This window comes from Ptiloglossa arizonensis, chromosome 3 (assembly GCF_051014685.1).
Source record: "Ptiloglossa arizonensis isolate GNS036 chromosome 3, iyPtiAriz1_principal, whole genome shotgun sequence".
Classification (NCBI taxonomy): domain Eukaryota; kingdom Metazoa; phylum Arthropoda; class Insecta; order Hymenoptera; family Colletidae; genus Ptiloglossa; species Ptiloglossa arizonensis.
This window is the reverse complement of record NC_135050.1, coordinates 24,487,879-24,499,929: the sequence shown is the minus strand read 5'-3', so window position 1 is coordinate 24,499,929 and position 12,051 is coordinate 24,487,879. Positions and strand designations below refer to the sequence as shown.

At 35.3% G+C, this 12,051-nt stretch overlaps 3 protein-coding genes across 7 annotated transcripts in view; 1 reads left to right on the top strand and 2 right to left on the bottom strand.

Annotated features, from left to right (window-relative positions):
- The window catches only part of LOC143144595 (uncharacterized), a 32,468-nt gene extending 30,926 nt beyond the window's left edge, over nucleotides 1-1,542 (top strand). The window contains exon 3 of the mRNA XM_076307178.1: nucleotides 1,443-1,542. Within this exon, the coding sequence (XP_076163293.1) occupies nucleotides 1,443-1,452 (10 nt within the window). The 3' untranslated portion in view covers nucleotides 1,453-1,542. The remainder of the gene's footprint in view (nucleotides 1-1,442) is intronic.
- The window catches only part of LOC143144593 (uncharacterized), a 259,819-nt gene extending 256,849 nt beyond the window's left edge, over nucleotides 1-2,970 (bottom strand). Inside the window, exons 1-3 of one of the 5 annotated variants that reach the window (XM_076307173.1) lie at nucleotides 1,123-2,970; nucleotides 272-398; nucleotides 45-174 (exon numbers count right to left, since the gene is read on the bottom strand). In XM_076307173.1, coding sequence (XP_076163288.1) covers nucleotides 45-174; nucleotides 272-398; nucleotides 1,123-1,342 — 477 coding nt within the window. In that variant the 5' untranslated portion in view covers nucleotides 1,343-2,970. Of the gene's footprint in view, nucleotides 1-44; nucleotides 175-271; nucleotides 399-564; nucleotides 636-927; nucleotides 946-1,122 lie in introns of those variants that run through there. The other 4 variants (XM_076307170.1, XM_076307169.1, XM_076307172.1 and 1 more) reach the window with 4 other exon arrangements.
- Nucleotides 2,971-3,108: 138 nt separating this feature from the next.
- On the bottom strand, nucleotides 3,109-5,398 carry LOC143144594 (tubulin alpha-1 chain). The gene is made up of 3 exons (XM_076307174.1): nucleotides 5,251-5,398; nucleotides 4,419-4,641; nucleotides 3,109-4,297 (listed from the first exon to the last, which is right to left on the bottom strand). Exons 1-3 carry the CDS (start codon nucleotides 5,251-5,253, stop codon nucleotides 3,171-3,173), a joined length of 1,353 nt encoding a protein of 450 aa, XP_076163289.1. The 5' UTR covers nucleotides 5,254-5,398; the 3' UTR covers nucleotides 3,109-3,170.
- Nucleotides 5,399-12,051: the final 6,653 nt, after the last annotated feature.

The window sequence follows — 12,051 nt, the reverse complement described above, 5'->3', positions numbered from 1 at the left end:
ATATTTCATAACTGATTATATTGTATATATTATTACGTACGTACCTTACAACTGTCTATCAAATTAGTGTCCATAATATAATCATAGTTTGATCGTATTGCTGCCCAGAAATCATCTTTACCGTCCTCACGATTTGTCCACAAACGCTGATTGGGAAATTGCTTTGGATCTTTTCTATAAATTAAATGAAAATTACCTTGTTTCTTCGTGTTGATATAACCACTTATTTATCACTACTTTACTAATTCTAAAAGTAAAGTTTAAAACAAACCGTTTTTTTGTGAGACTGTTGTATGGTCTTTCTATCGCTATCCCCACTTGACCATGTTTCTCTAAGCCATGGCCGAGTGGCTGAAGCGAAGATAAGGAGAAGCTCATCTTCATGGCTTTGCAGTGGTCTGTAACACAAGAAATTTTAGTTAGAAAAATAATTACACCAATTTATTGCACAGCAATAAAAGTATGTTGCAACACAAGTGAAAGTTATAACACTGTTTCATAGCAATATAAAATTGTTAAAGTGTACTTAATTTATACAAGATTTTCACTATTATATTAATATACCTTTAATGTTGAAAGTTCACGAAACAACATACAGGAAACACATATGTTCATATACATGTTTACATTATATACTGTAAGTATAAAAATACAACAGGCACAATATAGAACCAATAATATTAATTACAGGAATATATTTGAAATATATAATAATGACTAACAATTACAAATTATTCGTCTACCTTGAAGTTTAATATCACTTTATACATACCACAATGATAGTACGGAAAATCTACTAAGTTTAAAATAATATACATACGTATTGTTAATTATTGTTTTTTATTTATATCAGTAAATAAAAATGGATATACTTATTATTAGTCATTCTTAAATTCATAAAGAGGCAACAAAAGAAAAGAATATAACCTCAAGAGCGTTACTTAGAAAAATGCTTTTTGCTCCTTTAATACTGTCAAATGTATTTTTCACATAATTCATCTATCAAATAAAACACACTATGCTCCATGTACGCGAGAAAAATTATTAAAACAAATTACACCATTCTTCGAATTACGAAATTGAAAAAAATATTCAATTCTAGTGTATTAGACGCAACACGACGTAAAGTTTCTTCAACCTGTGTTATCTCAAATACATTGGTCGAACACACGTGTAGGTACAACATTTGGAGCTGTAATGTGTATACATTGTGTACATATGCATTTCGTTCAAATACAGTGGTAAGGTGCCTAAGTTTTATCAGAAATACAATAGTCTCGTATAGGCTGCGGCTTAAGTTACGAGATAAGCACACAACAATTACGAAGTCATTTGAAAACATTCGTGTCTCCCACCGGAATACTCACTCATTCTTATCGTAAGTAGTCATGAAATAAAGTTAACATTCTTTGAAATGGTCTCACTTTAAATGCATTATTCAGCACACGATAAAAAACGTGATTGAGGAAACCGGAGAACGTTGTAACGAGAACTCAAGTTGGAGGGGCTGCACTCCACTGCATACATCCAAGGCACCAGCTTCTTGCCTTGCAAGTAGGTATGCAAACAATATATCGATATACCAAAGGATATCGATACACCTGTCCCGAGCCACTTGTCCGAATACACTTCGAACATATTTTATTCGATGTTTATTATACATCGATGAATCAGTCTCGATGCATCGATGTAATATTGTATCGATATTCGAGCAATGGTTTTTACATTCTTTCTCAAGGGAAATGTTACTGAAAACTTTAAGTAATATTGCGTTCACTCACTCATATTACTCGTTGTGATCCTGAATAGATGGGTAATTCATTTAGACGCACTATTAATTACTTGTCGGTAACATTTGCACAATTTTTAAAGCAACGAGGCCGCCAATTTTTTTTTGTTAACAAAATACCGCCTTACACACCACTGTGCACACCGATATGCACCGACGTGCACTGTCGTACTGCGCATGCGTGCTGGCGAGAAGTGTAAAGAGCTACGGCTCATGGCGGATTCTCAGTAAGATATCTATTCTTGTTATTAGAGTAAAGCAGAACGAACGGACATGTAATAAACTAAGATAGAACAGAATTAGAAGGGATATTCTTACATTCACAAAAAGAGAACACAAATGACTGCAACAAATTATTAGACAAAGTACTCTGCGTTGCGTGCCTATCATATGTGGGTACGCTTATTTTTGAAATGTATTTCGATCGAGACTGTTGAACTGTTAGAGATGATACGTTCAAACTATTCAGACAGAACGGGATCGGTATGACTAAAACGAAGAAAAATTCAAGAATGCAACGTTAATAGGCGTTACTTTACGGCACAAAATAGTACAGCAAACAAAAAATAAAGTGTATTACGAAAGTGGCGCGTCTTTCTCTACAATACTTTTCGTATTTATTTCAAAACAGGTAGGTTTCTATTTTTGTGAGAACATCTATAACATCTGGTAGCAAAATTTGATTTTGTATTGTATATAATATTGTTTTTAGAAACTTTACGTAAATTGTATTTAAAATAAATAAATATTTTAATGTAAACTTCATATCGACTTGTTTGCCGACTGCTGAGTATTGATAATACGTACAAAACCACAAATTTCCGCGTTCTTAAGTTTCCACATACAATTCTTTTCTGATACCTAATAGTCATTCAATCTTTACGCGTACGTATATGAATCAATATTAGAATTCCATTATCACGCATGGTTTTATATTTTGTTTAAAAACCGGTAACTTTTTGGTATTATTGAAAATTAATAAATTTATTAAGAAAACGTTACCGAGTACACAAATTAAATATGCAATAACAATTATTATAAATATTAAAGTAGAACTATATTATCGTAATAACTTCAGTACCTTTATTGACGTAATACTTTTAAACTTTAATCGTAATCATACTTTACTTAATGGTCAACAATTTTTTAATTATTAACGTACATTGTACCGTCGAAGTTTTTTCGTATTTATCTTATAATCTTAAATTATCAAAGAAACTAACTGAAAACCGTTGAATCATTCTATCAACTATTGATAAAAATAATTAAATAATTGAAAAATTATACAAAGGACAGGTAACATACATAAAACGGTAACATTTGCAAATTCGCTCGTTTATTTCATGTTGTTTCTCATTGAAAAACTGTAATGGCGGTCAGTTTAGTATTCTTCGGCTCCCTCTCCTTCACCTTCTGCGGAATCCATACCGACCTCCTCGTAATCTTTCTCCAGAGCAGCAAGATCCTCACGTGCTTCGGAGAACTCACCTTCTTCCATACCCTCACCAACGTACCAGTGCACGAATGCTCTCTTGGCGTACATCAAATCGAATTTATGGTCAAGACGAGCCCAAGCTTCCGCAATAGCAGTGGTGTTGGACAACATGCAAACAGCGCGTTGTACTTTGGCAAGATCACCACCAGGTACGACAGTAGGAGGCTGATAGTTAATACCAACTTTAAATCCAGTTGGACACCAATCGACGAATTGAATAGTGCGCTTTGTCTTGATAGTTGCAATAGCTGCATTGACATCCTTAGGTACAACATCTCCTCTGTACAACATACAACAGGCCATGTACTTTCCATGACGAGGATCGCATTTAACCATCTGATTAGCTGGCTCGAAACAAGCATTCGTTATTTCAGCAACAGAAAGCTGTTCGTGATAAGCCTTCTCTGCAGAAATGACTGGTGCATAGGTTACCAGAGGGAAATGAATTCTTGGGTAAGGTACTAAGTTAGTCTGGAATTCCGTCAGATCAACGTTCAAAGCACCGTCGAAGCGAAGGGAGGCAGTAATCGAAGAAACGATTTGACCGATCAGTCTGTTCAAGTTTGTGTACGTTGGTCTCTCGATATCCAAGTTACGGCGGCAGATATCGTAAATGGCCTCATTGTCGACCATAAATGCACAATCGGAATGTTCTAGAGTAGTATGCGTGGTGAGAATAGAGTTGTAGGGTTCAACCACAGCAGTAGAGACTTGCGGTGCCGGGTAAATAGCAAACTCTAATTTAGACTTCTTTCCATAATCCACAGAAAGACGTTCCATCAACAAAGATGTAAAGCCAGAACCGGTACCACCTCCAAAGGAGTGGAAGATTAGAAAACCTTGGAGTCCTGTACATTGATCGGCAAGCTTGCGAATGCGGTCTAAAACAAGGTCAACGATCTCCTTGCCAATTGTGTAGTGACCACGAGCATAATTGTTCGCTGCATCTTCTTTGCCAGTAATCAATTGTTCAGGATGGAAGAGCTGACGATAGGTGCCTGTGCGAACCTCATCTGGAAAGAGAAATATTTATAAAATAAAGAATTTTATAACAAAAATGTGAATCATCGAAAGAAACGGTGAAAAAAATTTTAAATGAAAAAAAAAAATATTAACTTGGCAATAATTACATACCGACTACTGTTGGCTCTAAGTCAATGAAAACAGCTCTGGGAACATGTTTTCCAGCACCAGTTTCACTGAAGAAAGTGTTGAAACTATCGTCACCTCCTCCAATGGTTTTGTCTGATGGCATCTGACCATCGGGCTGAATGCCATGTTCCAGGCAATACAATTCCCAACAGGCATTACCAATCTGGACACCAGCTTGACCAACGTGGATTGAGATACATTCACGCTAGAAAAAAACAATTATACGTAAGTAATGTTTAACAAAATCTTTCGGAAATTTAAATATTCATGGACATTCTAAATTTATGTAATTAATAAAATTTTAACAAACTGTATTTTATTCCATTCAAACTTCTATTCCGCATAGGTCTTATTGAGAATATTTTTCACAAATCGTAAAAAGTATAGAATGCATCACACTAAAAACTTTATAATATCAACTTGTATGTTCTGTAATATTCAAATTAATATTCGAATTTACGAGAATATTCGATAGGATACGTTTCCTTGAAATATCGATCGTGTCAGCAAAAAGCGACGCGCACTTTCCCCCGCCCCCCGCCAAACGCGAGAAACAACGAAATTTTAAATTTCCATAATTTTACATAAATATATTTTCCATAATCGATTTACTTTCGAAAAGAACGAATACGAGAATTCGTCTCGAAACAAAAACGTTTTATCTATCGTAACGATGAAATTAAATGGGACTCGAAGAAAAGGGCGGAGCCGGCCGGTTCGAGCGTCACCAGCTAACCACCTTCTTCAATTAGCATGCACAACTTAACAACCGTACCGTTTTCACGCGCAAATTTTTGAGTATTACGTTGCTTACCATTTTGAAGTCTGAAGGAGTATTTTACGTTCTTGTAGAAATTGGGTAGTCGATAGTTAGAGCAAGTAATGGAGCTACTGCTATCAACCACACACAATGCCGGACTGAACTCCAAACGATTAATGCGCGAGGGACGCCTGCAACGGGATTTTATATCCTTGAGTATCGACTCTTTCGACGCACAGTCATTGGTTACTAGTGACCTCACCCTTTCCTCTGATTGGCTGATTTTCGACCGCAGCACGCCAGCGCTACCACGCATGTTCCCTACTCGTAAAATATAGTACTATGTTTCTGTCATGCGACATTTCTTTTATTGATTTTACAAATTTCGATAAGCATAGCGAGGAAATTGGTATGCAATGACCTGTTCGTTGGCTCGATAACAAATGATTCGTAAGAGAACCCTCGTACTAGAACGGTGCAATATAGCCATACTAATTTATTCAAGGTGTGAATCGAACCTACAATGCATTGCAGTAACGCGCAAACTAATGGACGAACATGGCTGAACGTTTTAACAGTTATTCGTAAGCATTTTAGAAATCTAGACAGGTTTGCTTTATTATTGCTTTTGTTATTATAAAAAATGAATAGCAATAATTCCATTGTGCGTAGATTATGTCAGGAATCGCGTAACATTGAAACAAGATACGTGCCCTTTGTAACGTACGCATAATATACGATCATGGCCTTGTAAACAACTTAATGTAACTAACGAGCCGGGTTACTGAAACTCATTACGTGTTGTATAATTGATACAACTTTAGCAGTCACTACGTTCGTGTTAAGATGTCATTTTTTAAGCTGTATCATAGTATTTTATTCATTAGGTAATTAGATATTAATCACGATAAAATCTGAAACGTAACACACATTGTGTTATTCGCAGAATGTTATTCGTACACAGAATTGAATTCGTGAGTAATACTCATATTGAAATCAACAATATAATGAAACGAATCAGGGCCAAATTTTTATTAGGTATTGTAAACTCGAGATAGCTGTAAATTAACTTTCCCGTCGTAGTGTGTCATGAAATGATTGTCATCAGAATTTCGCCGTGAGCGTGTGAAAAGATGTTCGAGAGAAAGTTGCGTGGTAGTATCACGCAGTATGTGAATTTTTCAGATAATGTAGGCCTTGCAAATTTTATTGTTTGTTTCAGAAATATGCTAATTCGTAGTATCAATCGAAACGAAGTATCCGCATAGGAAATTATGAATCAGGTACATTTTAAATGCGTATTATAAAAGAATAATTATTTCGATGACAGGTTACCGTAAATATTTTCATAGACAAAACGTACAAAATATTTCCCTGCGTTCGGTCGCAAATATTAGATAATTTTATCAAATTTACAAAGAGCTCGACGAGTCCTTTAAACGTACACAAAATTTTGCCTTCAGCAGAGCAGTGCAAAACAACGCGACATTTATTCTTAGTTGCAAAACTACCGCGATTGCTTATGGGCGTTGAACTTGCCCATTGGCTAAGAATAGACATTGCACTGCTGTACGTCTATTCACAATTTACATACATACGTACAGCGACCACAGTAACACATAACCTATGAATACATTATTATATACCGTATTTTAAATAATATCCTACGTGTACATTCCTGAAAATTTGTCTACAAAATCGGTAATCTGTATTATAAATTACAAAGATTACTAAATAGTTAAAATATTCCTCGGGTTTTTCGTTAAATTACGAATTATTAGTAACATTATCCACATCCTTGAATAGCACTACTCGATAAATGATAAAATTACCGAAAATAACCGACGACTTCTATGAAAAGGCCTTGCAGTTCAATAAACCCATAAAACAGCTATGTACATATGTATATAGTCATGTGGTACGTGACATATCACTCGACGTCAAAATCAATAACTTGAATCGAGGAAGGCGATTCTAAAGTTTTGCAAATTTTCCCCGTTTCTCTAGGGATAAATTTCGTACTGTAGAATTTATACAATCGTACCGTTCACTGTTTCGGTGTTTCAAAGAGGTTAGAATTTTATTTCAATTCGTCGGGTATTATTCGTAACCGACGTCTTCCTCGATTAATTAATTTTTAATGGAAGTTTGTGGAAAATTCGATTCGTAGGAGGTTCTCGCAGAGAAATACCAGATAAGAACTTATGAAACAGTGCGGTGTATCGTTCGATCGTCCTTTTTCGCATTGTCGGGTTATCGAGAGGTTCTTTTTCATGGAGGAGTGCCAAGGAAGGACGAGAGTCGCCCGCGAGAGCGCATGTGCTACTCGGCCGCTCACTTTTTCTAAAATTGGTCACAGACGGTCAGATCTCGACTAAGGAAAGCGGTAAATCGCAACGATCGTTCCCCAGAAAGATGTCCAGGGTGGGGCAGGGACTATTGTCGCTTAAAATAACCGACTGTGCGCCAAAGTGTACGCGAAATAGTTACGGTAGTCCCCAAGGAGAACCATAGGATCGATTTCCAATCTATTGTTTCGAAAAGGGAATTAATTATCAAAGGGGACGTTTTTAAAATGTGGTTACTCGATTCAATTTGGGACATCGAACTTAAAGTTAAATTTAAATCCAAATATATACAGTGCTGGACAAAAGTATTGGCACAGCATCATTGTTCTGATACAAGTGCTTATAACTATGAAACAAATTGATAAAAAGGAGAAATTTTTTAATACATTTATTTATTTATTATTCTAGATTATTATTTAACAGAAACAGTAATATAAATAAAGTGATATGCGAAATAATAACAAAAACATATTTATTGAGCGTTTTAAGCGTGGACAAAAGTATTGGCACAAATGATTGAAAGTACTTAGAAATTAAAAATTAATATTTGGTTGGCCCTCCATTCCTCATGATAACTTCCTTCAATCGTTTTGGCATTGAAGTTACCAATTTTTTTGTAAAATCCGGCTCTATATTGTTCCATTCTTGTAAAATAATAGCTTTTAATTGGTTTTTGTTTGTTATATTATATTTTCTAATTCTTTTTTCTAATTCATTCCAAACATGTTCGATGGGATTCATGTCTGGACTCTGGGGTGGGGTATTTAACGTGTGTGCGGTATTGTAAACGATCCATTGTCGTACAATATAGGCAGTATGTTTTGGATCATGGTCTTGTTGAAAATAAAAATCACGCGGGAGATTTAATTTATTAGCACTTTTAAATAAGTTTTCCTTTAATATATTTAAATATACATATTTGTCCATAATCTCATCTATGAATACTAATTCGCCAACCCCAGACGCTGCAATGGAACCCCATACCATGACTCCACCTCCTCCATGTTTCACAGTGGCTTGTAAATGTTGTGGATCCATTTCCGTATTTGGCTTTCTCCAAACTAATACTCTGCCATCTGATTTAAATATATTAAATTTACTTTCATCTGAAAATAATACGTTATTCCAGAATGTGGGATCCTTTTTTATAAATTCTTTTGCAAATTCTTTTCTCATCTTCCGATTCTTCTTGGATATGTATGGTTTCCTTCTTGCGACACACGCAGAATATCCCGCATCTTTTAACACTCTCAGTATAGTTTTCGAACTTACTTCTTTTTGATTTTCTTCATTTAACTTTGCTCTAAGTTGCGATGAGTTTAATTTACAATTTATTTTCACTTCCTTTACAATTTTCCGTTTTTCTCTAACTGTTAACTTTGAGGGACGTCCACTTCGATTCCTACTTTTGAAATCTGATTGATTCTCAAATCGTTTTACGACACTTCTAATAGTGAATCGACTTCTATTAACACTTTTTGCTATTTCACTATAAGATTTTCGCATTTTGTGCAAATTTAATATTATTTTTCTCTCTTCACTTGTAGTTTCTTTCCCTCTTCTTGACATTGTTGCTTGTTATATTTCCTATGTTGCTAATCGACTGAACTTAAGGATGACTGTTAGAAAAAATGACTATCAGGGAATCCCCTACCTATACCATCAAGTAACAATCGGATTTTTTTCCGAGAGATACAACTACACTAAATTTTGTATAATGTGCCAATACTTTTGTCCACGCTTAAAACGCTCAATAAATATGTTTTTGTTATTATTTCGCATATCACTTTATTTATATTACTGTTTCTGTTAAATAATAATCTAGAATAATAAATAAATAAATGTATTAAAAAATTTCTCCTTTTTATCAATTTGTTTCATAGTTATAAGCACTTGTATCAGAACAATGATGCTGTGCCAATACTTTCGTCCAGCACTGTAGTTGTGGTAATGTCTAAAGAGAATTACAAGAAAAGAGAATTAATTATCAAAAGAGACATTTTTAAAAAATTAAATGTAAATCCAAAAAAATAGTTGTGGTATTTCCCAAAAATAACTGTCAGAGGAAACGTTGTTAAAAAGTGGTTACTCGATTCAATTTGGAACATCGAATTTCGTTAAATTGAAACCCAAAAAATAGTTGTGGCAATCTCTAAAGAGAATTACAAGATCAGTTTACATCTTATTGTTTCGAAAGGAAAATTAGTTATCAAAAAGGACATTTTTATAAAGTGGTTACTCGAATCAATAGTTTGAGATTTCGAACTTCGTTAAATGTAAATCTAAACAAATAGTTGCGGTAGTCCTCATAGAGAACTATAGGCTCAGTTTGCAACGTATTGTTTCGAAAAGAGAAGTAACTATCAAAAGGGAAATTTTGAGAGAGTGATTAAAGATTTTGTGATGCAATGTGATCATCACAATGTGATGCATGTGAAAAATTGTAAATAGAAAGTGTAGTTAGAATTAATCAGAACTCTCTGCCAAGTCTTCTTGCTGATCAACCATACTGCAAAAATGACAAAGTCTGCGGATGAATTAGACGAAGTAGCTGTTTCAAACAAGGCCGAAAATGTTGTTCGTAAATTTTGTCTAGAGATCACCGGATACTTCCGATGATTCCAAGCTGTAGGAATACAGTTTCAAGTATGATCATGAAAGTTGATCGCTGACATTAACATAATATCGGTACAACTGTAGCCGATGATGTAACAGATCGACCACGCGCTTTTGCGTCCTTGCATCTGTAGCGATCTCGTTCACCGAATATAGTTAGCCGTAGTCGGATGATTCCTTGTATCGAAGTTAAAAGATTCATGTAGCCACAGACCATCATCAATTCTCACATAGTCTTACACAGTAAGTTGTACAGTAATGGTAGATTGCATTATGCATTTAAGAATTTAGAAAACTGTTACCTCGTTCTCTCGACGAACCGTTGGAACGTAACTCGGCTGTAAAACAATTTAAAACGATTTAAACGATACTTACCTGACTCGAAGTCGAAATTGCTCGTCCTTCGAACGAATTACTACCAATACCTTATTTACGATCGATCTTGGGCTCGCGACGTTTAGCGATCTATACTCTCAGTTTGAATTATCGTCGCGTATCGACGTGCTAGATTGAATTATAGTTCAAATGCAGGATTCGATCATGCTTATTTTTGTCGCGCGTAGGTTGCTTGTTTTTGCTACAGTTTTTTTTTATCAGGTTTTCTTCTCCAGAGGTATCGAAGTTTCAGAGTATTGAAAGTTTAAAGTTACCTTTGGATAATTTTCCTCTCGTATTTCTTCTTCTACTTAAGGAAGACAACCGTGACGAAATTCTATCGGGTCGTTCGGAAAGTCACTTCCTTTTCCAAAACGGAGAATATATAATTTAGTAAAATGTTTGTACATTCTGAAAAATGAATTTTCATTTTCACCAAAAGAAAAAGAAAACGACTTTCCGAACGAAATAATATTTTGTGCCACAAGAGGGGATATTTACGGACAGAGGAACAATTATCAACGGAAGAAACGAGTGCATCGTTTGCGTATAGTTGCTTAGTAATATATAGAGTGCCTATAACGTGTATTTCTGAGAACAAATAAATCACATATAATTTACAAAAAGGAACTTGATGCGGCGCTTAATATTGCTCTTATCGTCCGTTAATAGATACGATATTATTATAACGTATGTTTTAGGCGTACGAATCATCGACAGATTATCAATATATCCGTGTACATGCACACGTACGCGTACACTCGCTGCGTACAGCCGCATACTTGCAAACAATATTGAATCGTTCTCGCGCGTCCTGTCGCTCGCGTTCGGTTACAGACAATGTTCTTTTGATTAATATAGGCCGTATATTCGTTCATACGATTCACATACGAGAAAAGAAACGAAGAATGGTGAAACCAAATCGTTTAGCATCGTTTTCGTGGAACGATTTTCGTTTGTTTTTTTTTTTTTTTTTTTGTGTGCAACGTCGTTGTAAACGTGTACACGAGGCAGTGCGTTCACGTACGAGGAATATATGAAAAAAAAAATTTCGAAACGAGGCCTTACTCGAACGATAGGTATTGTCACTGATATAAATCTCTGCTTGTAAGTACGTACGGTGTTTTTACTTACGCGGTACAAGATCGCGCGCGATTTCCGAATACAATGTACAAAGAACAATGTGTTTCCTTATTTTTTAACTCTCTCCGTTTTTATCGAAGTTATCTCGAATGAATAACGAATCCAACACGCGTTTCATCGATCGTAACGCGTTTTCGGCTTCGCGGTTACGTCCCTCGTTGAACACGATCCGACCAACGTTTCGTGTATGTGTATTACAATGACTTTTACAAACATTATGTTCTCTCACTATTTGGCCGCGAGTCGTTGCAAAAATTGCCAATACTCGAGAAATCGTACGGATCCGGTAACTGGACACACAATTCATTCACGACGTGTATTATATATATCGTCACGACTTTCGATTGCATTAACTGCACACTTCGTTGAAGTA